A 25076-nucleotide genomic window follows, 5' to 3' on the forward strand; every position below is an offset into this window, starting at 1 on the left:
CCTTCGTCCTCTCCTTCACAGAGGTCCGGGTTACCAAAGACGCTGCGAGCCGCGCCCCGCCACCTGAGAGTCGGGCAGGTGATTGGCAGGAGCCCGGCTTCCTAGCAACTAGCCCCGCCCCTGCGCTTGGCCCGGAGACTGGTACCCGACTCGAGCTCCTTTCGTCAGGCTTCACCGTAGGCGACCGAGAACTTGCCCTTACAGAGATTGGAAAGTGCTACGAGGTGGCGTCCCAACTCAGAATAGGGGAACAAGGCTCGTTCGTCCGACAGGCACTGACATTCTGGAAAAACCAGAATAAGAATTTGTAGCGGCGCAGGCGCGGCTTGGCCACCTCAAGGCGACTGGCAAAGAAGGACCGCTTGCGACACGAGGAAGAAGGCCCATGTGCCAGCCGCTGTCTTCGTAGGTTCCAGGGTTCCCCCGCTTGCTGTCCGGCTTTCCGGACCGTCTCTTCCCCCAGGAACCGGGACCTGCGCCCTCATGGCCGAGGTGAAGGTGAAAGTGCAGCCGCCCGACGCGGATCCGGTCGAAATCGAAAACAGGTAAATCAGTGAGTGAGAATTTTTTCCCGGCTCGGGAGGCCCTGCGAGGCGCTGGACCCCGTCTCCGGGACCCTCGCAAGTTCAGTGGACGCGCAGGGAGGGGATCGCGGGTGTTGGGACCCTCCTCTCATCCCCGGAAAACAGAACTCTTAATTTCGAAACGAGTCGGACTGTTTGCAAGATTGTGTAGCTGACCTTTCCCTGGTGCTGTTCGGGAAGCTCTACTGATGCGCTTCTTTCCCACATTAAGGTGATCCACGCTCAGAGTGAAGACTCGGCGTTTTCCCCGTAGTACTTGTGGATACACGTTCTGATCCTGGATCGCCCTTGTCAATAAGGGAACTCCCGTGGCAGAACGTTTAGCCGAAGTTAGGGTGCAGTTTTCTGTTATGAAGCAACACAACTCAGATGGTTTTAGTGCAGTATACAAGTGAAGATTTTGGGGCGCCCAAAGCCTCTGCCGATTTTATGTTCTCTACCGTGCACTGCAATTTTTAGGGTACCACATAGTTTTAAAGGACCCCCACTTCTTAAAACTATTATGAATAACACATATGATGATCCTAGGGCAAGATGAAAATTCGGGTTTGTTTTTGTTTCTTAGGGATAATTCTGAAAGCAGGTCCCAGTTGTGGTGAATTGTCATAACAGATTTTGACTTCCCACCAGAAGTGTTTGATTTACCTCCTGCTCACAGACTTACGGCTATCCAAGGCACTGTATCTTCCCTTTGTCATACTTGTACCGTCTGAGAAAACTGAAGCCTCAGCTTTAATATGTCTTTCTGTGTTTTCATTTGACTTTTGTTCTAATTTAAAGTTCATGTGAATAAGGAAAAGAAATGCTTCTCTTAAATACAATAAAAATGTAAACGTGTATTTCAAAAGCATCGTCCTCATTTTTAATATGCTTTGAATCAGAACCATTGTAGAAACCTAGATTATCTATCAGATGTGAAAAAAGGCACAATTCCAAACTGTTCTTCTTGTATTTTTTTCCCCTACCACCTCTTGAGATAGGTAGAAACATGAATATCATTAATGCCTTTGTTCCTAGGATTATAGAATTATGTCACCAGTTCCCTCATGGAATCACAGACCAAGTAATTCAGAATGAAATGCCGCATATAGAAGCCCAGCAGCGGGCAGTGGCCATCAATAGACTGTTGTCCATGGTAAGGTGAACCAACTAGTTCATGTAATTACTTAAATGTTGTGATTGTCATTACTTCCTGTTATGTAGTCACGAAACCATTCTCAAAAGTGTGTTAGGTTGTGACTGATAAGACTCCAAACCAGGAAACAGCTCAGACTGCCTGAATTAAGGAAAGAAGAAGTAATATGCATTTTACAAGACAAATGAAATACTTGTATTTTAACTGTTATATTTAGTAACCTAATTGTCACTAAGCTACATAATGGCACACAACTACCTATGGGCATAGTCTATTCACACCTTCTGTTTGCTTCTTACTGCTAGTAAAGGCAAATACATAGTAAAGGCTTTGGATCAAACACTTAAATAAGCTAGTATGAAGATTAAAAGACAAAAAAATGGAAAAATCAACTATAACTACAATAAACAGTTAAGGGATAAACATGTGATGATCAGGAAGAAATAGACAATCTGAACAGTCCAGTCACTAGTAGTAATATGGAACTAGTAATCAAAAAACTCCCAGCAAACAAATGTCCTGGACTGGATGGCTTCACAGAGGAGTTCTGGCAAACATATAAAGAAGAGCAGATACTAGTCCTTCTCAAACACTTCCAAAAAATTGAAGAGGAGGAAACACTCCCAAATTCGTTCTATGAGGCTCCCATTACTCTGATACCAAAACTAGACAAAGATGCTACCAAAAAAAGAAAATTAGAGGCCAGTGTCTCCGATGAATATACATGTAGAAATCCTCAACAAAATATTAGCAAACCAAATTCAACAGTATGCAAAAAGGATCGTATACCATGACCAAATGGGATTTATTACAGGAAGGCAAAAATGGTTCAATATGCAGAAATCAATCAGTGTAATACACCACAGTAACAAAAGGAAGGATAAAATTCACATGATCTTCTCAATTGACACAGAAAAAGCATTTGGCAAAATTCAACATCCATTCATGATAAAAACTCTTAGCACAGTTGGTATAGAGGGAACATATTTCAACACAATAAAAGCCATTTATGACAGACCCATAGCTAACATCATATTCAGTGGTGAAAAGCTGAAAGCCTTTCCTCTAAAATCAGGAAGAAGGGAATTCCCTGGCAGTCCAGTGGTTAGGACTTGGTGCTTTCAGTGCCAGAGCCCAGACATACAAATGGGAAGGGAAGAAATAAAACTGTCCTTATTTGCAGGTGACATAATACTATATATAGAAAACCCTAAAATCTCAATCAAAAAACTATTAGAACTAATAAATGAATTCAGTAAAGTTGCAGGGTCAAGATTAATACACAGAAATCTGTTGCTTTTCTACACACTAATCATGAACTATCAGAGGAAGCAAGAAAACAATCTTGTTTAAAAATCACATAAAAGGAATAAAATACCTAGGAATAAACTTAACCAAGGAGGTGAAAGATCTAACTTTGAAAATTATAAAACACTGATGAAGGAAATTGAAGGTGCTACAAAGAAATAGAAAGATATCCAATGTTCTTGGACTGGAGGAATTAATATTGTTAAAATGGGGACTTCCCTGGTGGTCCAGTGGTTAAGAATATGCACTTCCACTTCAGGGGGCGTGGGTTCAATTCCTGGTTGGGGATCTAAGATCTTGCATGTTGCGTGGTGCAGCCATAAAATAAATAAATAAAAAGTAAAGACTATATTAGTATTGTTTAAATGTCCATATTATCCAAAGCAATCTACAGATCTAATGTGATCCTTATCAAAATACCCAGGACATTTTTCACAGAACTAAAATAAATAATACGAAAATGTATGGGTAGCCACAAAAGAGCCCGAATAGCCAAAGCAATCTTGAGAAAAAAAGAACAAAGCTGGAGGTGTCATGCTTCCTGACTTCAGACTATACTACAAAGACACAGTAATCAAAACGGTATAGTTCTGGCACAAAAAGAGATACATAGATCAATGGAACAGAATAGAGAGCCCAGAAATAAACCCATCCACTTACGGTCAATTAATTTAAGACAAAGGAATCAACAGTATACAGTGGGGAAAGGAGTCTCTTCAACAAGTTGTGCTAGGAAAAATGGACAGCTACATGTAAAAAATGAAATTAGGACTTTTTCTGACACATATATAAAAATAAACTCAAAAAGGATTAAAGACTTAACTGTAAGACTGGAAACTGTAAAACTCCTGGAAGAAAACACAGGCAGAACACTGACATAAATTGTAGCAACATTTTTAGAGAAATGCAAATCAAAACAACAATGAGATATCACCTCACACCTGTCAGAGTGACTATCATAAAAAAGACCGCAAACAACAAATGTTGGTGAGGATGTGGAGAAAAGGGAATCCTTGTACACTGTTGGTGGAAATGTAAATTGGTGCCACCACTGTGGAAAACAGTATGGAGGTTCCTCAAAATACTAAAAATAGAACTATCATATGATCCAGCAGTTCCACTCCTGGGTATATACCCAAAGAAAATGAAAACACTAATTCAAAAAGATATATGCACCCAAATGTTCATAGCAGCATTATTTACAATAACCAAGATATGGAAGCAACCTAAGTGTCCATCAACAGATGAATGGATAAAGAAGATGTGGTACATATATACAATGGAATATTACTCAGCCATAAATAAGAACAAAATGATGCCCTTTGCAGCAACATGGTTGGACCTAAAGATTGTCATACTTACTGAAGTAAGTCAGACAGAGAAAGACAAATACACATATGATATCACTTTTATGTGGGATCTAAAAAGTAAACAAAGGAATGAATATAACAAAATAGACTCACAGATATAGAGAACAAACTAGTGGTTACCAGTGGGGAGAGGGAGGGGCAAGATAAGGGTATGGGATTAAGAGGTACAACCTACTATGTATAAAATAAATTGGCTACAAGGATATATTGTACAGCACAGGGAATATAATCAATATTTTATAATAACTTTAAATGGAGTATAATCTATAAATATGAGCTCACTATGTTGTACACCTGAAACTAATATAGTATTGTAACTCAACTATACTTCAGTTCAAAAAAACAGCAGTGCACCAGATTGCTGAGCGCTGTTCTAGCCAAAGGAAAAAAGGAGTGTTGGTTTTTTACTAGTCAATTCACCACTATGAAGGTCTTCAACTCCAGGATGGATAGAGCAAGGCATGCTGGGAAGTATGGCAATTAAAAATGTTTTTGTTCTCGGACCCTCCCTTTTAGCCTTTTCTTTCTGTCTGAAAATTATGCTCAGCACCTCACTCTCTTTCACCACCTCTGCAGCCCCACCTATTGCCAGTTCTGTCGGCTACAGGCTGTAGGCAGTGGTAGAGCTACTGAAGAATTTTAAGCAAGGGAGTAATTATTAATAAATCACGAGTGTTGCTGATTTTACCTCTCAAACAATTCTCAAATGTGTTCCGCTGTTTCCATTCTTACTACCCCTGCATGTCTTCAGGCTCTTGGCTTTTACTTGGACTGCTACAGTGCATCTTAACGGGCTTTCCTGGCTCCATGTGCCTCAGAGCAACCAGCCTGCTCTGTCTTAAATACAGATTTGACCAAGTCACTTTCCCACCAGAAACTCTTCTCTCAACTCTAGAGATTCAAGTCCACACTCCTGGGTTTACCACACTGAGCCCCTCCCTTCTGCACCCACCTCATCTCCCTCCACCCCTCCAACTCAAAAGTTAGTTTTCAGAAGGAACAGATGGTTTTTGGTTCCCTAGCAAATCACGCTGTTTCATGCCTCAGTTCCTTTGCTCATGCTGTCTTCCCTGCTTAGCAGGCCCTTTTTCCCTTTCCTCAGAGACTGACTCCTCATTATTCTCAAGACTCATCTCTGCTATCGACTCCAGGGATCCTCACTGACCCCCCAGGCTGGGCCAAAGCTGCTTCTCTGAGAGGCCGTCCCACCCTTTACTTAGCTCTGTCTTAATGCCAACCCGATGGTATTGAAGTCAGCTGTGTAATTCTCTTTCAGAATCCATGTTTGTCCCCCCCAAACATATATCACAGTACAGGTGTTCAGTAAATGTTCATAGGTTGAGATGAACAACTGAATGGAGCCTCCAAATTGGGCTTTGTGGTTTGAGGGAGGGAGGGAAAGTATTGCTGTTCATCCATATATCAACCTAATTCCAAGTCATGGGTCTGCCCAGCCTTAACTCGTGGGAATGGGGCCTCTCTTAGCCGTGCTTCCGTGAACTGCTGGAAGCCCAGTGGTACAGCCATCTGGGTTCTCCTAAGTTCAGACCCAAGGAAATGCAGGAGCGTGACACACATGCTTTGTTTTACTTGTGACTTGTATAAAAACAGAACTACTACAGGCTTTTTATTCATTGGTTGACCTTTCTGCCTAATTTTCATGTAACACTACAGAAATCACACATGTCAGTAAATGTTACTATTAACATTGTAAATTTCATTTAATCATTGTACCATAGAATATTTTTGCATGAATAGCCTTTATTTGAACTTTTTTAGACAAATTACATTTTACTATATATATATTTATTGAATTTATTTGAATTAAATATAGATTTTTATTTATTATTCTAAAGCTGCTTGTTTAAAATTCTTTACACATTGATCATATAACCAAGCCAGGATCTAACATGTAGAAAATTGTTAGATATTAATATTTGGGGAAATGGCGAGATAAAGAGTTAAGTTTTAAAAAGTACATCACATGTGACATGTAGGAAAAAACTTAAGTACTCAAGTGAAGAACTGGCAACTATGGGAGGTAGGCTATTTTAGTCCGTGTAAAATATTGAAGAATGCATTAGTGTTTGTCATTGGACTTGATATATCTCCAAAATAATTCACTGTTATTTTCTTTTTAAAAAAAAAAAAACTTTAGGGTCAGCTGGATCTCTTAAGGAGCAATACAGGCCTTCTGTATAGAATAAAGGAGTCTCAGAATGCTGGGTAAGCACCTAATTTTTTATTTTAAGAAAATTTTAATATGATAAAAGTAATATATGTTTGGGGAAAAAAAGCCAGTACAGAATTGCATCATGTAAACCTGGCCCGTGTATCATCTCACCTCCCATATGCGTTCCATTTCCCAGAGATAGCTGCTGTTAATATTTTGGCATATATCCTTTCTTATAGGTATATATAAATACATATAGATGATTATATATTTATATACCATATATTTATATATAATCTCTCTCTCTTTTTTTTTTCTTATTTTAACAAAAATGGGATCATGATATCCATACTGTTTTGCAACTTGTTTTTTTTCACTTACTATATCTTGGACATCTTTTCATTTGGTACATACAGCCCTGTCTCATTCTTTTTAAGGTAAGCCCTTCTTTTGGTAAATAAGTCAATGTGATGACCTTGTCTGCTCATTCGTTTAAGTAGTCTTGTAGATTATTAGATTATCCTGTACCTCTTTGCCTTTTTAATTCTCCTTTATTTCCCTGCAGTAAAATGAAAGGATCAGATAACCAGGAAAAACTAGTATATCAAATCATAGAGGATGCAGGAAATAAAGGTAAGCATGTAGAGGAACAGCAGAAACAACATTGTCTCTAGGACCAGATAGTGGGGACTGAGATCCTGGCTTCCCAGGATATAGATCAGTCAGTTCAGTATGCTGCCGTTTGTTAAAAGGAAAAGAAAATATAACACACACACACACACATATATATATATAATAATATGTAATGTACATACATTTGAAGGACACCCAGGAGTGACACTGTTGTTGCTTCAGGGAGATAGGAACTAGATGGCTGTGGGCAGGGATGGAAAGAGACTTCTGAATGTGGACCATATGAATATATTATCTATTCAAAATAAATAAATTAAAACTTAAGAGTTTTTTTTTTTAATCCTTATTTGCTAAATTTTGGAAAGCTTCGTTTCTTCCTCTTATCTGTAAATGGTGGATAATAACATCTCTCTGGTTTTTGCAAAAATCCGAGGGACGCCTAGTGCAGTGTGGCAGTGTCTGGTGTAGCTCCCTCAAGAGCTATTTAGTTCCTCTCCTGTTGCCCTTAAAGAACTTTATCGAAATTGCTGTTATTACAATTTAAGATCTGTTTGAGTCATTGATATTAGCTTTAACAATTACGATGTAATCTGAAGTCATATAATTTTTATATGTGTTGGGAAGTTAAATTAAAATTTTAAAAATAAATATGAAGAAGTCATTCTCTATTTAAAAAAAAATCTTCCTATCTTATTATGCCTTCACGTTGGGAAGAAAATACAGCAAAATGTTTTAACATAAATTCCTTGTATACGTATAACACATATTTCCTTCTTTGAAAGAAAAATCATAGCTTTCTGCACAGGCTTTTAGTGACTATGGGAACTGTAATCTTTCTATTTTCCAAATATAGTGCTGTATAAATAATGGACATACATGCACACAGATGCTCTCATAAAGTGTTTTTTGCTCTCATCAAGGGTGGCAGCCAACCCAGACCCAAACTTAAGTTTGTTTTTCACATATACAATCTAAAGTGATATTTAAAGAAAAAAAGAGGTTGGGATGTAGGGGGGCATGGAAAAGGCAATATATGTTAATTCAGTGACATTCAAGATTTTTCTTCCATTACAAAAACGTCCTTTTCATATGTTTTTTAAAAGGTGCCACACTGGCATTCCAAGAAATTTCCAGTTAGAAAATAGAACATATAACTTATGTATTGTTTTGCATATTTTTGTTACTTTATCTGAGACTCTTACCTCTAATTCATTTTTCCTATAGCTATGCTCTAGGAATGTATACATATTTTGCTAGATTTATAATGAGATATAAGCAATGGGAAAAGAAACACACATCCTATAGTGTTCAACTTATTTTACTTTACTTTCTTATAGGAATATGGAGCAGAGATATCCGATACAAAAGCAACTTGCCATTAACAGAAATTAACAAAATTCTAAAGAATCTGGAAAGTAAAAAGCTAATTAAAGCTGTTAAGTCTGTGGCAGTGAGTAACCATCTCTTTTCTTCCCCTGGATGTTCTCTGTACATATATTACTCCAAGTATATTTCAGGTTTTTATTCTTTAAGCTATGTCATGATTTAAAACAACTGGTCAAAAAAGATTTTTAAAATTTTAGCTCATATCGGATGGTTTGGAGATGCTGCTTTAGATATGTCACTGCCAGTTAACTCTTAGAGTCTTACCCACTCAAAAATCTAAAACTACTTTACTCTCTTCAGTAAAGAATTTGGGGGATCACGAACATTTTTCCTGGATTTTGTGATATGTAAGATAATTTATTTCAACCTGGTGTATGAGATTACCCATTCCACAAATACCCGTCGTGCATTTGCTGTGTGCTGGGCACTGTTCTGGGGGCTTGGAATACATTAGTGAGCAGGTCACAGAAAGTTCTCTGCCCTGGCCCTGGTGGAGCATCTGTTCCAGCACATGGGATTTCTCCTCCTCCTCTTGCCAGCCACCCTGTCACATCCTCCGGGGGCTCCAGGATCCAGAGCTGGCTCCAGCAGACACATTGCTGATTTCACTGATTGAGGCATCAGAGGAGCTGGGGTGCTCCTAGATTAAAGTGTGCTTGAACACAAAATTCAGCAAATAAAAATTTGATAGTCATCAGTGGTTTTATTTATCAATGGTATTTATGTCCTACCACTCCCTCATTTAGAATATTATTTCTCTTCCACATTTTTATTGGATAATTTCAAATGTGTACAAAAGTATAGAAAATAACAAAATGAATTCCCATGTACCCATGCGTAGCTTCATTTTGCCAATCATGCTGTACATCTTTATTTTTAGTAGCAGCTTTATTGAGATTTAATTCAGTGGGTTTTAGTATATTCACAGAGTTCTGCAGTCACCACACTGTTCTAATTTTTTAAATTATATCTTTTTAATGTTGCGGTGTTTTGTTTTGTTTTGGGTTTTTTTTGGCCATGCCGTGTGGCTTGTGGGATCTTAGTTCCCTGACCAGGGATTGAACCTGGGCCAAGACAGTGACAGCACCGAGTCCTAACCACTGGACTGCCAGGGAACTACCAATATATGGTCTTTAGTGTCTGGCTTCTTTCACTTAGCATGATGTTTTCAAAGTTTCAGACTTAAGTAGTATTAGATTGTAACCCAAAGTATAAAATAAATATTCATGAGAACATACTAAGATAAATATTTGAATAAATAAATCAATGGGCGAGAATAGACAAGTCTTCATGCAGAAGAATTCCAAATAATTTGTGTAGACTCTTCATCCTCAAGGAAGTAGAGCGAACTCCCAGTCTTTAAGTGTGGACTGTGCGTGGTGGCTTCCTTCCACATATGGAAAGGTCGGGACAAAAAGGTAACTTTACAGTGGAGAAAACTGAGAAACACTACCTCAAACCAGGTGATGGATTTATAATGTCAAGGCTGATGTTATATTGATGACAATCAATCATCATTTAGTGATGATCAAGTACTCTTAATATGACATGATGAGAAGTGCACTTTACCTCTGTGGTCTTTTTTCCAGTCTACTCGGACAAATCCCAATTAAGGGACATCCTACAGAATTTTTTGCCAGTAATTCTAAAAAATGGCAAATTCACCAATAACAAGGAAAGTCTGAGAAACTGTCACAACCAAAATTTGCCTCATGTATAATAAATTTGTAATAATATGGTATTCTGGATAGGATCCTGGACCATTAAAAGGACATTAGGGAAAAACGAAGGGAATCTGAATAAAGTGTAGACTTTATAATTAATTTTGACCTATCAACATTGTTTCATTAGCTATAACAGATGTACTGTGGTAATGTCAGGTGTTAGTACTAGAGGAAGCTGAGCACAAGGTCCCATCTTCACAATAATTCTGTAAATCCCAAACTGCTCTGAAATATGGAGCTTTGGGGGTTTTTAAGTCTTAGTTTTGGAAGACTATTTTGTTACCTCTAACCATCTACTGTGCGTGTTTTCTCCTAGGCCTCAAAAAAGAAGGTGTACATGCTCTATAACCTGCAGCCAGACCGCTCTGTGACCGGTGGAGCCTGGTACAGTGACCAGGATTTTGAATCTGAATTTGTAGAGGTGCTTAACCAACAGTGTTTTAAATTCCTACAAACTAAGGTGAGGCATAATTGAGGAAACATCACTCCAAGTATAGTTTTTTAAAGTTTCTTCATAAGGAATGTTTAATCTTGTGTATCATATCTTACAGGAATTGAAAACATTGAAATTGGTCATTTTTACTAAACAAAATATGTCCTGTTGTTGTTCTCACTCTATATGAATTGTATTCAGAAGGCACCAGTATTCTTCCTGAAATTTATGTTTCTACCCTTATAGGCAGAAACAGCACGAGAAAGCAAACAGAATCCAATGATACAAAGAAATAGTTCATTTGCTTCATCACATGAAGTGTGGAAGTATATCTGTGAATTGGGGATCAGTAAGGTTGGAACTCGGTTTCTAATTTTCATCTTATTTTTAAAAACTTATTCTTCATCATAGGGATATAGTTTACAATGTATTGCAAACACAGCTGACCCAGACCCTTTTTTCTGGTGATACCCATGTACATTCTGCAGAACCCACTTTGAGGAAGTACTGTCCTAAGGCAGTCAGGCAATGGCGGTCATTGCCGTCGGGCACTTTCTGAACTGTATGTACCTGAGCTTGGGCTACAGAGCGGCAGAGTGGAGGCCTGGCAGTGCATTTCACTACCAGATTCAAAAGTCTGTTCTGACAAGTTCTTGATTCTCTTGGGGACGTTTCCATATATGTGCCAGACATCCATCATCATAGCAGTTGTCGTTTATTGGTATTTTCCTACTTATGAGATGTTAGTGGCATTGTCAGCACATTCTCTGAAGATCTGTACAGACACACTGTGCTTGATACTTTTCATCATCAGAGAAGAAGCTGAAGTGGCTGCTTGGACAAGTCATTTTCATTTCCTGGGCTCCAGATCTCTCTTTCATAAAAAAACAGGAATTTGGACTATTTGATGTCTAAAATACCTTTCTGCTCAAGCATTTTATAAACCTCCATCAAATTCTTGCCAAAGAATTGTTACAAGATGTCTAGATTTTCCTTGGGAGGGTGAAGACACCAGCAAGTGTCAAGCTCAGTGCGAGCTCAGAGCCCTGCCCCTGGTATTTGAGGGTCTGTGCTCACTTCGGCCATTGTTCAGCCTCTTTATGCCTCCATTTACTCTCCAGCATAATCCTTCCCCATTTCACCAAGGAATTGTGGCCTTTTACGTTTTTTAACACCCTCCAAAATGATGTCTCCTTGTCCTTTTTGGGTCCTTTCTAACGTATCCCTTTTGTAGGTAGAGTTGTCCATGGAGGACATTGAGACCATCTTAAATACACTCATTTATGATGGGAAAGTGGAGATGACTATCATCGCTGCAAAAGAAGGCACCGTAGGCAGTGTGGACGGACACATGAAACTGTACAGGGCAGTCAATCCGATCATCCCGCCCACGGGATTGGTGCGGGCCCCCTGCGGACTCTGCCCGGTGAGTTACAATGGCTTCGCTTCACACTTCACTGCCGCCGAGTGCAGATGCCACATGACGTATTGATACCAGCAAGCACACCCTAGTTTCCTCAAACTCAGGGTTGACCAAGAACTGTGGAAACCTCCATGTAACCTTGATGACAGAGCTTTAACCAACAAATCATCACCTTGTATTCTTTCTTAGAATAACCATGTTAAGGAAATTTGTTTTCTGCTCTTGGCCCCAAAATGGAGATTTTTTTTCTTTTTGGCTGCACTGCACGGCATGTGGGATCGTAGTTCCCTGACCAGGGGTCGAACCTGCACCCCCTGCAGTGGAAGCGTGGAGTCTTGACCACTGGACTGCCAGGGAAGTCCCCAGATGGACGATTTTTGATGAGGGCTAATCATTTCACCTCAGTAGGGAGGGAAATGAGATTTGTTGAGAACCTACTATGGGCCAGACACGTTCTTGAAGATTTCTGTGGTCTCATTTAATCCTCCTTACGTCCCTTGGAGCTAGTGATGTTACTTCCCTTTAAGTGTGAGGGAACTCGGGCTGAGGGCGACCTAAGCATTCAGCTGAGACACGACAACCAGGACTCACACCCAGAGGTGATGTGCTTTCCCTCGAGGCCCACCCCACACTCTTCATTCTTTTGTTCCCAGATAGTCTCTGAAAGCCACCTGTGTGCTGCAGGCACCGTGCCAGCCCTTGTGGCATTTATATTCTTGGGCTGTTAGTCCGTGTTTTATTGTCTACATGCCTAAGCTCTCTATGCCCTGGTTTCAACTCCTAGAAAAAAGGCTAACCTGTTGGGAATTCTATTTAGCACCCTTCACAAAAAGGAAGGTGGCTCAACATGAAACATTTGGTTAGTTAAGATTAAGTCATTAGTGTGTATATATCTCCCTTCCTGGACTGTTGTTACCTGCCTTCTGCCCAGTGGGTAGGTGGATATGGTCGGCTTAGTGCTACAGTGAAAGGTCTCTCACTCACTCTATGATCACAGAGCAGGTCCTATTCCAGTATGTTCTTATTTACAGTCCTAACCGCTTTCACTTTGAAAGTTTTGTTTTTAATATTGCTTTAAATAAATGGTTGGGTCTTGGATATTTTGTTAGAATTTTGTTGTAGTTGATATTTAAGACATTACCTATAATGTAATAATTTTAAAACTTCAGTTTGAATATAACCTTTTTTCTTTTTTAAAGGTTTTTGACGACTGCCACGAAGGTGGTGAGATTTCACCATCTAACTGTATTTACATGACAGAGTGGCTCGAATTTTAATAGAGAGCTATGAACTTTACTGACATTTTGCAAATGAAGTTACTTTGGGAACAAATAATTTGATTCATGATGGAACATCAAATTCCCTTGAAAGCAAACTTCAAGATAAAAACTTGCTATGAAAAAAATTTTTTTAATCTATGAAGACTAAATTTACATTGGTGGAGTAGGCAACAGTGAAATCCATTCTTTCCTAAGTAAAATACTTTGAACTCCTGGAAGACCACCTTCTGAAGCTTTCAAGACTTTTGATGATTCATGGGAAAAGAAGCAATTATGTTCATATTCACCAAGTACTGTGATAACGGCTAGAGCTTTAAAATGCCTGTTTTAAAGTTACTTATTAAGGTCTTCATTGGGAAACTTTTGTATATGACCCAGTGTCACCATTTCTGTTTTCTCAGCGGTTTCATTGAGAAGAAATGAAAAAGAAGGCAGGAATAGCAGGGGAGAACGCAGACTTGGGGCATGAGGGGGGGACACAGTGGAACATCCCTTTTCTACACACTGTTGATGCCTTTTTGTGTCCGCAGTATTCTTTCAGAGGATTATGCCTCTGTACTTACCTCAAACCCAAATGACGCTGTTGTCAAGGATATCTTTTTAGTGTATAAATATTAATTACTCTCATCCTAAATGGAATATTTTCACTGGTTCTTCTTTGTTAAAGTCTTACAAGTTTCACTCTGTGGCTCAATTGTATTATTCACTAGAATTTTCCCCTAGATTCTTATTTAACTAAAATTAAAACTAAAGAGAATCCATTGCCCTCCATTCACTTTATTGGGCGGGGTGGGGGCGATTATCATTCTTTCCTTATCCTGTTTTAGATTTTTTTCCATATTCTGTTCTAAAATTCATGGTGTAATAGGTCTAAACTAAGCAGGAAGCCATTATAATTGTCCTCAGTTCTAATAGCACTTTCAGTCCCAATCTTCAGCTCAACAGAAAACAATAGGTTACTTGATGTATTGTTACACAGAAGTTAGCTATAGGTCTTTTTAGGATCTCAGCTGTCATATTTTCACTTTGTAGCGCCACTTAAAAGTTTCTGGGTCCAAGCCAAAAGCGGGGGACCGAGGGAAAGGAAAGCTCTGCTGGGGCCTGAGTTCAAACACCAGGTTTGGAGAACCAACACAAGGGTTATTTTGAGATAAATAGTAAAATAAAATTCAGCTCAGTATCCAATTTTTAAGAACCAGATAAATTCTGTGGCCAGCTGTACAGAATTAGCATTTGGTGACACTGGTGCTTTGAAACAAAGATCATTTCAAGTACTAGATGTGTAAGATCCAGAAGAATCTGGGAGCCTGAAACTACAGAGGGTTTCTGATCCACTCTCGGAGAGAGCTGGAATGCTAAGAACAATATCTGCCCTTCCTGGGACCTAGCCTGTCACAGGGGCGCTCGTCTTATTTAATGACAAAACTGAGCTTGGAGGAGACTCAGAAGTGGAACGAAGGAAGCAGTTTGTGTTTTAAATACACTTAGTACTGTATCTTGACAGCCAGAGATTTTTTTAAGTTTACAATCAGTAGCTAAAACAAAAGTATTCCTTGCCTACCAGAATAAAGAGCTCCTATAAACTTTTTTCCCTTAGCATGGTTTTCATTCTGAATATTAACTAAAGAAGGATAGAGACAATATATTTTTTTAATTCATTTATTTATTTTTTAAATTAAAAAAAAATTTTTTTTTTTTAGCGTTATGTCTTCGTTGCTGTGCGCCGGCTTTCTCTAGTTGCAGCGAGTGGGGGCTACTCTTCGTTGTGGTGCGCGGGCTTCTCATTGTGGTGGCTTCTCTTTGTTGCAGAGCACAGGCTCTAGGCGCGTGGGCTTCGGTAGTTGTGGCATGCGGGCTCTAGAGCGCAGGCTCAGTAGTTGTGGCACACATGCTCAGTAGTTGTGGCTCGCGGGCTCTGGAGCGCAGGCTCAGTAGCTGTGGCACACGGGCTTAGTTGCTCTGCCGCATGTGGGATCTTCCCAGACCAGGGCTCAAACCCGTGTACCCTGCATTGGCAGGCAGATTCTTAACCACTGAGCCACTAGGGAAGCCCCGAGACAATAATTTTAAAACACAGCACCTCTGTTGATCATTAAATGGATATCTACCCTACAGGAGTAAATTTTGACCAAAACAAATTGTGGTGCTCTAGACTCATGACAACACCAAAAAATCAAATTGTAAGTGAAGTTCTAACCTTACACTTGATTTCCATTTAGTGTAAGGTATTTTGCTCACCTGAAAAGATATTCCCTAGAGTCTATCAAGGCCCCTCTCTGCTTTATAAAGATCTGTAGAGAGTCAAACAGAATAATGAAAGGCCATGATTTGACGGTTTAAATGAATAGTCCAGGTGGAGTTCTTCCCTGAAACTCCTCTGATCTTAGTTTGGTGATGAGTAAGTTTTATAGGATCGTAATTTTTATGGTGATCAACTAATAGGCAAACTAGTCAAACAAAAGTAACTTCAAGTTGAGTCACTTCTACGTTGGTGGTGGGTGAGGGAAGCATGTAACACGTGCTCTAGCGCAGTGCTGTCCAATAGAACCTTCTATCAGGATGGAAATGCTCTATATCTGTGTCCAGTAAGGAAGCCACTAATCAGCCGTAGCTCGTGAGCTTCTGTGAATGAAGAACTGAACATTTTCTTTGCTGGCGCCCTGTGGTTACTGGTTACCCTACTATCAGCCGAACTCAACCATTGTATGCCTCTATATTCAAGTTATTTTTATTTTTATTTTTTTTTGCGGTACGCAGGGCTCTCACTGTCGCGGCCTCTCCCGTTGCGGAGCACAGGCTCCGGCCACGCAGGCTCAGCGGCCATGGCTCACAGGCCCAGCGGCTCCACGGCATGTGGGATCTTCCCGGACCAGGGCACAAACCCATGTCCCCTGCATCGGCAGGCGGACTCTCAACCACTGCGCCACCAGGGAGGCCCCCCTCAAGTTATTTTTATAGGAATAAAGAATATCAAATTATTTCTCAATTGTATATATTTGGTTTTTTCTACAGAGGAAGAGGACAATAAAGTATTATGAACAGTTATTTGTATAAGTTTGTAAATTTTTTTAAGAAAGGACTTCAGAAAACAAGGCAGAGAATACGTAGAACAATGACTACTTCCAAATAATTCAAATAGAATCAAGCTTTGATTATAGGCTTGGTCAAATCAATGCTAAACAGCTTCTCTAAGAAAAGTATTCAATGGATTTATCTACTTTGTTTTTCACTAACTTGTCAAATAAACTTTTTAATCTTTATTTTTAATTATAAAAGACAGTGCACAAACTCAAATAATCCCCAGGTGTATAATGTAAAAAGGAGACGTCCACCACACCATAACTACCAAAATTCCCATCCCCTAAGATAACTGCTGCTAAAAATTTAGAGAATCTCTCCTGACATTTTTTGAGCACATCTAGAAATCAAAAGCCTTTTCAGGTTCAAATGATGGCTTTGAATTTTTGTTAGGTATGAACAGTGTGGGAATTCACATTATTGCAGCAAATATCAGGTGTGAATTTACTGGAAATTGTTTTGAGATGTTACGTAGGGATAATAATAGCCAAAAAACGTTGGAAAATGAAAAAGGGTTATTTTTGAGGGAGTATGATTAGAAGAAAAATCATGGAATGATGCTGAAAGAGATATAAAGGACCATGGAAATTAAAAGGTAGAACACTTTACAGAACAAAATCTGAGATATGGAAAGATCATTTTTAAAAATATTTAAGACTTTGTAACAAAATCCAAACTGTTCCCATGACTTCATCCTTTGACATCATGTCTATTTCTCAGGCTTTTCTCAAGCTCTAAAGCACTGGCTAAGTGAATACTTACAGCAGAGGTCACACATGGATGGCTTGGCCTTTGTGTCTTGCTGTGTTTGCAAATTTTTTATTTATGCTGTAGTTGCCAACTAACAACCCATATGTCTGTGGACTGAACGTAATTCATGTACATGTGGATTATACATACATACACTTATGGTCCCTAAATACAAAAGTGTATTAATTTCTTTCCTTGAAAATAAGAAAACTGGCAATGCCTTGCCAAATTCCCACATGGCAACAATCCAGACAGGGCCCAGCAGTAGTTCTCCCTGTCGCCCTAATCCTTGCCAGTCTGGTCTTAGACCGATCCCTGCCTGACCCTGCAGACCCCTGCCTCAACCTCCTTGTGTGTCACTCTCTCAACATGTTAAGGACATGTTATGATGCAACTCCTACAGCATAACATGAAACCTGTTTATTTTTAATCTGGACTAGGGATCAGGAAACCTGGGTTTCGTTTGTGTCTATTCACTTTGGATAGGTAAGGGTGGTTAAGCTGTCCCATGTCCCTTATCAAATGGGAAAAATACTGTTTTCGGTCAGAGCAATTTGAGATGTAGGTTCTATGGAAAATGAAAATACTGTTTGTAATTTAGTTTGAACATTGAAACGTGTTTTGGACCTTAATTTGATCTGGTTTGCATGCCTGCTATTCATCTGATAATGGATGATTGTCATCTGTTCATAACCTGATCGTTGCCCTACTCCCATGTCCTTACGCACAACGGCAGGAACGACCCTGGCTATCCTGGCACTTCCAGCATGGACTTGACCACACTAACCAATTCGTGAAACTCCGTGTTCTGGAAGTGGCCACGGTCAGTGAATCTGTACAATTTGGCTTCCAACCTGTTGGCCACTTCTTCTTGTTCCTTCCAAGGAAGGAAAGGATCGTCGGTAGAGCCAAACTGCACAATGTGAGGGCAGTTGGCTTTGATCTTCTCCCACTGCCAGGGGCGGCTGAAGTATCCTATGAGAAGAACACACAACCTCTCAGTGTCATGGATACTTTCCATTCTCACCACTCTAGTGAGGACCATGGCAGAGACTCAAGAGAATCAGAGCCCAAGTGTTGAGTTAGAAGCCCTTCTTCAGTTTTCAGATCCGTAGGGCTTGATACCATAGCTACTGGTGAAGGGGGAGGATAGGGCTCGGGGGTTCAGTTCTAGACTACGGGTTAGATAGTGGCTCACTGCCCTCTCTAAGTGCCTAACTTATACCTAACGATGGGTGGTAAATATTCCTCATGTGCTGTTAGATTTTGTGTTAATCTGTTGGAAGACAGTGCTGTTTTACTACCTGAGCGTGCAGCCCCGTGGCTACAGGAAGGGCTCTTCCGGTTTCTGCCTTCAGACTTACCGCTTGCCCGTTCGTTGTCATCCCCCAGGTCAGACGTGTACGCAGACACTAACACGATAGCACACACCCGGTGGGTCTCTGCGTACCTGGAGCGAGAGGAATGGTGTAGCTGATGTTTAATGTTAAATCTGGTCCCAGAAAGTCAGTAAGCCATCCAAAACTCATTTGATTTAGCTTACAGAAAGCACATGCTATAGGCTGCTGAGGTTAGTAGGAAACAGAGCAAGGAAAATGCAGAAATATGAGGCCGGTGGTTAATTACCTCACCTGGGCTACCTGAGTTTCTACTCTGTTTTCAAGGCAGTGCAAACCTCTTCCCTAATTCTTTCTGAATAAACATAAAAAGTGTAATCATTCCCTTTGATGTGTGCATTCGTCGGCATTACTTGGTTGGTTAACATGTGGATTCCCAGGCTCAGCCCAGAGCATCTGAGTCAGAGGATTGTGAGTGAGGCAAAGGAATCTGCATTCTAAGGCGTGCCACCTCCCCAACCCAGGTGACAGACGCAAGTGGTCTGGGACTGTACCATCCCAGAACTGTGCCTCTCTCACACACGCTTGTTTGCGTTGTCTTACCTCTGTCCCCCACAGGCATCCCTCAAGGGCAGGTCTGAGCCTTCTCGATTTTTGTGACCCTGTTCCCTAGAACAGTGCCCGGCAAACAGACACTCAGCTAACTGTAGACAGTTCCCTCACTGAGCAAAGGCCAGGGCTAAGGAAGGACCTAGAAAGGTAAGAGCTCTAGGAGGCCTTGGTGCCAGGCAAGATTTAGGGTTGGTATTTTGTTCTCGTGCCTAAACTTTTTCCCCAATCTTTTGCTTTGAAAAATGTCAAACTTACCGAAAAGTGAGAACAAGCACCCAGATTCGTTAATTTTGCTACAGTTCACCCCTAAATACTTTAGCACATATCCCCTAAGAACACAGCTGTGCTCTTATGTAACGACAGTATCATTCTTACACCTAATAAATTTAGCACCAAGACCTGTATTCATTTTCCCCTAGTTGTACCAAACTGTTCTTTAAAACATCTTTTCAATCCTAGATCTGGTCAAAGATCACGCGTTTGCTTTCATGACTCTTCAATCACTTTTAAATTTGTTTTAAATGAGATTGACAACTTTTAAGAATTTTAGGCCCATTTTCTTGTACGTTATCCCCTAAACTGAACTTGTTTCCTCATGATTAGGCTGAGGTGAAACACTTTTGGCAAGACCATTACGTAGGCAATGTTGTGTCCTTCCCACTCCTCCACAACGATGGGCACACGATGCCAGTTTGTCCCATTACTGCTGAGACTGTCAGATTCCCTAGGGTGATACCCCTCAGATCCCTCCACTGTAAAGACACAATTCCCCCTTGTGATTAATAAGTAACTGTGGGGTAGTCCTCTGTATCCTGTTCCCCTATGATCTTAGGCCCCGTGGCTTTAGCATCTGGTTTTCTCCTTGCCTACCTTAACTTTAGAAGTTAATTTTTAGAAGGTTCCTGACAATCCTACAATAAATTTCAGCAGTCTTTAAAAGCAGCCACATCGTTATTAGCCAGCGGCCTGAGAAAAATTCAGTTGGCCTTGGGTTAGCACAGATTTCAGCATAAAGGGCTTTCTTCATTTTCCAGACACCCCCTGGCAGCTTATAAACACTATGTATCACAATTCTGTAGGTCCACATAGGAAAGCATTATTCTCGTAGCCTCCACAGGTGTGGCTGAAAGGTTATGGAACTTGGCAAGATTTCTCTGACAATCGATTCACGTGACATCCTGAGGGGCTGCCGGGGATAAGAAGCCACACAAAAACCGTAATCCTGGGACTTCCCTGGTGGCACAGTGGTTAAGAATCCGCTTGCCAATGCAGGGGACACAGGTTCGAGCCCTGGTCTGGGAAGATCCCACATGCCCCAGAGCAACTAAGCCTGTGTGCCACAACTACTGAGCCTAAGTGCCACAACTACTGAAGACCACGCACCACAACTACTGAAGCCCGTGCGCCCAGAGCCCGTGCTCTGCAACAAGAGAAGCCACTGCAATGAGAAGCCCATGCACCGCTACGAAGACCCAATGCAGCCAAAAATTAATTAATTAATTAAAACAAAAAAACCCCCATAATCCTTTGTCATCTAGCCTCACAAATACAGAGGAAACCCAACCCTAACAGGCTATTCAGCCAGCTCCATCCTTACATTCCAGGCCTTATAAGCCTGCAGGGTGACGTTCTAATGGTGAGCAGCAGGAAGGCACCCATGACCCCTGGGGGCGGGGGCTGGGGCTGGCCGGGGCGGTAGGGGGGAGTGGAGGGCGGTGCGGGTAACAGCCTCCACCCTCCAACGGGGAGTTATCAGCGCCTACCATATGCCAGACACTCTGCCAGGCAACGGGGTTTCGTGTCAGAGTGAACAAAGCCCCACCCTCATGGAGCTTACATTCGACTGGCAGGAGACAAGAAATGAATAGGATGTCAGGTGGTGAAAAGTGCTACAGATAATAAGGGGGGTCATAAGATATAAAGGGGGTAGGATTCGGTGGTGTGAGGCTGCTGTTTCACATGGAGTGATTACAGAAGGCCTCACTGAAAGGGGACATGGAGCAGAGACCTAGAGAGGAGAAGGCCATGCAGGTGTCTGGGGACAGAGAGTCCAGGTAGAACAGCGGCAAGCACAGGCCTAAGAAAGGCACAAGCTTGGCGTGTTCAAGGAACTGCACTGAGGTCTGTAAACCAGGCTGGGGGCAGCAAAGGGGAGACGGCAGAGATGACATCAGGGGCGGGGGGCTTGAAGGCCAAGAAGTTCTTCTGAGGGTGACGGGAGCTGCTGGGGTTCGGAGGCACTTGTGTTTTAGAAGGGTCACTGTATCCCAGTAAGAGCAAAGTATCTTTTTAATCCACTAATCAAACCAGGAAGGAATTAGGACAGATCATGTTACTACTCACTGTCTCCTCTGCAGTGTAAACTTAAGATGTGCACGAAGTATTGCCCAAGCAAGCTTGACTGGAGCCCACAGGGGTAGGGGGGATAGTGACAATTCAATAAGGACCACACCTCATGGCTGCAATGGCCCCAGAACTGTGGCCTATGATGATGGTCTCCTCGTCACAGTGCAGCTCCGTCTCCATGAAGGGCAGCCAGATGCTCTCTCGAGCTGTGACTAAGGTTCAGGGGAAAGAAAGAGTCCGTCACTCAACAGGGACAGTCTCAGTCCAGCGCTGCCCACCTTTTTTTTTTTTTTTTTTTTTTTTTTTTTTTTTTTTTTTACGGTATGCGGGCCTCTCACTGTTGCGGCCTCTCCCGTTGCAGAGCACAGGCTCGGGACGCGCAGGCTCAGCGGCCATGGCTCACGGGCCCAGCCGCTCAGCGGCATGTGGGATCCTCCCAGACCGGGGCACGAACCCGCATCCCCTGCATCGGCGGGCGGACTCTCAACCACTGCGCCACCAGGGAAGCCCGCTGCCCACCTTTCTAACAGAGGACCATTCAGCAAACCGCAGGACCGCAATGGGGGATGGGGCTGTTTTAATAGGGCCAAAGTTTTTTTTGTTTGTTTTTTTTTTTGTTCTTTTTTGCGGTAAGCGGGCCTCTCACTGTTGTGGCCTCTCCCGTTGCGGAGCATAGGCTCTGGATGCGCAGGCCCAGCGGCCATGGCTCACGGGCCCAGCCGCTCCACGGCATGTGGGATCTTCTCGGACCGGGGCACGAACCCATGTCCCCTGCATCGGCAGGTGGACTCTCAACCACTGCACCACCAGGGAAGCCCAGGGCCAAAGTTTTATGTGTTGCTGTCTGAAAGCCTCAAATCTATAGTTTTGGTAAATAGTTTTGTTTTTATTTTTTAGCATTTTCTTGAAAGGAAATACTAAGAAAATAAAATGTAACTCTGAAGTTTAATGTAAACTTTCCAACTTAAAAACAAAAATCCTCTTGACAATATTGTCTCTCAAGTTGCTGTCCACATATTCTTTCTTCCCAAAAAGGAAATTCCTGAGACAAGTCATAGGCACTCAGAACAGAAGTGGCCACGTTACATTTTCTAATATTAGGATCTCATAGAGATGCTGTAAGTTTTGTCATACCTCTGCCTCAAATGAAACACCCATAAATTTTGCCTGAAAAGATTTAACTTATAGAAGGGAAAATCCGTTGCTTACAAAGTTGAAAATTAAATTCTTCCGAGCCCAGGTGCTCTTCTTGATCCTTACTAGAATTTTCTATCATGTTTTTTGGTTTGCACCCTCCTCCCCCAAATATTTGCCATCATTCACTCTGAGGTATGTATTCCCTTAGGCTTCTCTGCTAGGATATTCCTCTTCTCTACCGGAAAATGACAAGATCAAAACCCAACAAGAGGAGGCTTTTTAAAGACACATTTAAAAAACTTACTTGGGTCAGGCATGTTTTTAGCCAAACACTGGAAACCAGGTATCTACGATATGAAAGGGAGAAAAAAGGTATAATAAAGAGCTTAATTACAACTAATACTTTGCTAATAAGAAATGAGACACCTGATATGAGCTTTATCAATTCAATAAGTAGTTGTTTATATCATGAAATGAAGTGGGGTAAGTGCTACAGGATTACATATGAATATACAATCCCTCCTCATAAACTCCATCTGTCTGTAGTTCTCTATCTAGCCAGCTCTGCAGATCTCTTCATATGTGCAACTGCACATGTACATTTATCACCGCTGGCATACACATATAGAGAGGGCGTAACAGATTCTAGACAAACTGACCTGGAGCCAATCAGACTATGCTCCAGGGAGTAGGTAAAATGTGGTACATAAACGTGGTACAGAAAGTTGGGGATCCAATCCTCTTGGACAGCTGCAGCCCTGACCTTTTGGTTTGTAGCTCTAGCCATGGCTCTCAGCCACAAGCTTGGAATTTTATTCTAGAGACCCACTCTAGAGCTCTAGAGGTTGGCAACTCAGGAAACAGTCTTATTGCCTAGTTATGGAAGAACGTTTAAAAAAAAAAATCAAGATGCACAAGACAGCCCGCAGTTAGATGCCATTTTTATAAAGCTCACAAAGAGGCCAAATTTAAAAAGTACATTAATTTTTTAAATTAAGTTTTAAAAGCGAAAAAACTTTTAAAATTTCATACGGCAGGGAAACGGGATGGAGGGACATACAGGTGTCTCTGAAGATATTGATAATGTTCCTAGATTTCAGTTTGGTGAGGGACCCTCAAGTGTTGGTTACATTATACTTCATAATGTATGTACGTGTTACATACATCCTTTGTAAATATCAATATTACATACTAAAATGTTTAAAAATGCGAGACAGGTGCTTCCCTGGTGGCGCAGTGGTTGAGAGTCCGCCTGCCGATGCAGGGGACATGGGTTCGTGCCCCGGTCCGGGAAGATCCCACATGCCGTGGAGCGGCTGGGCCCGTTGAGCCATGGCCGCTGAGCCTGCGCGTCCGGAGCCTGTGCTCCGCAACGGGAGAGGCCACAACAGTGAGAGGCCCACGTACCGAAAAAAAAAAAAAAAAAAAATCCGAGACAGAGAGCAGAGAAAACTGGTGTAGAATTATCTGTAAGTCCCATATCTGAACCCGCAGGAGATACGGGGAGCGGGCTCGGTCTCCAGTTTCTAGAGGTGGAGCTTGTACTCTGAGTCCTGAGAGGAGCACTCCTGGCTGTTTCACCAGCCGAACTTCCTCCACTACTTGTAGAGTCTAAGACGGGGTTCCCAGCAGGGCTCTGCACAAGGGGGTGGGAGCGGGGAGCCCTCCGGCCTCTCCCGCGCCAGCCCGACCTCCCAGTGCAGCGAGGTGCGTCTCCTACCTGTTCCAGCTTCCTCTTCACCCAGCTGTACCAGCCGTGAGTGGCCATATCCTCGCCCCCGTTCCCGGGGACGATCACCGCCTTGCAGGGCGCCGCCATGAATGCAGCCGACCTGAGGCGCTCAGACCGCGTGCGCGACCGGGGAGCCTGCCCGTGGCATTCCGGGAATTGTAGTTCCGGGGAGCCAAGAGCGCACCCACTGAACTTCTGGTTCCCTACTGCACAGGGCAGCCGCAGACAAACCTTGCGGGTTTCCAGTAGCTGTGTAAGTCACCTTTTACTTGCCTCTTGCTGGCGCTTCCATCCTCCCCCCCTCCTTATTTGGGACAGACTGTGACATGCCCAGAATGTGTTATCTCTTACTTAGACTAACTGATATTTGTATAGAAAAGTATGTTTTAGTTTCAAAGAAGCAGAACACAACCCGTTTTCTTTGTTGATGACTCCTGATTTCAAAATAGTTCTTAATAAAATAGTCAATATCAGCCAATAACAGTCAATACCAGCGCGGCATGGCAAAAAACAAAACAAAAAACCAAAAGAAAATTAGGACTCAAACACTAGTTCTTAAAAAAAGAAAAAAAAAAAAGCTTTGCTGAAACCCTTCGGGGCACTTCCGGGTTTTGGGGGGCATGAGCCACCCATTA

General features: G+C 41.7%; 2 protein-coding genes across 4 annotated transcripts; one reads left to right on the forward strand and one right to left on the reverse strand.

Moving 5' to 3' along the window:
- The first annotated feature begins 377 nt into the window (after window positions 1–377).
- Window positions 378–14201, forward strand: POLR3F (RNA polymerase III subunit F). 3 transcript variants are annotated; one of them, XM_065892708.1, is made up of 10 exons: window positions 378–545; window positions 1602–1719; window positions 6556–6623; window positions 6987–7007; window positions 7136–7203; window positions 8541–8653; window positions 10630–10773; window positions 10993–11100; window positions 11981–12172; window positions 13369–14201. In XM_065892708.1, the coding sequence occupies exons 1-10, from the start codon at window positions 484–486 to the stop codon at window positions 13444–13446; spliced, it is 972 nt and encodes a 323-aa protein (XP_065748780.1). In that variant the 5' UTR covers window positions 378–483; the 3' UTR covers window positions 13447–14201. The 3 variants fall into 3 exon arrangements, with proteins under 3 accessions (XP_065748780.1, XP_065748781.1, XP_065748782.1); XM_065892709.1 differs by lacking the exon at window positions 6987–7007 and having other exon boundaries at window positions 484–545; window positions 13369–13446; XM_065892710.1 differs by lacking the exons at window positions 6987–7007; window positions 10630–10773 and having other exon boundaries at window positions 484–545; window positions 13369–13446.
- A 3824-nt stretch (window positions 14202–18025) lies between these two features.
- On the reverse strand, window positions 18026–24528 carry RBBP9 (RB binding protein 9, serine hydrolase). The gene is made up of 5 exons (XM_065893251.1): window positions 24430–24528; window positions 23014–23056; window positions 21679–21784; window positions 18642–18727; window positions 18026–18252 (listed from the first exon to the last, which is right to left on the reverse strand). Exons 1-5 carry the CDS (start codon window positions 24526–24528, stop codon window positions 18026–18028), a joined length of 561 nt encoding a protein of 186 aa, XP_065749323.1.
- Window positions 24529–25076: the final 548 nt, after the last annotated feature.

The sequence above is a fragment of the Phocoena phocoena genome, chromosome 15 (genome assembly GCF_963924675.1).
Source record: "Phocoena phocoena chromosome 15, mPhoPho1.1, whole genome shotgun sequence".
Classification (NCBI taxonomy): domain Eukaryota; kingdom Metazoa; phylum Chordata; class Mammalia; order Artiodactyla; family Phocoenidae; genus Phocoena; species Phocoena phocoena.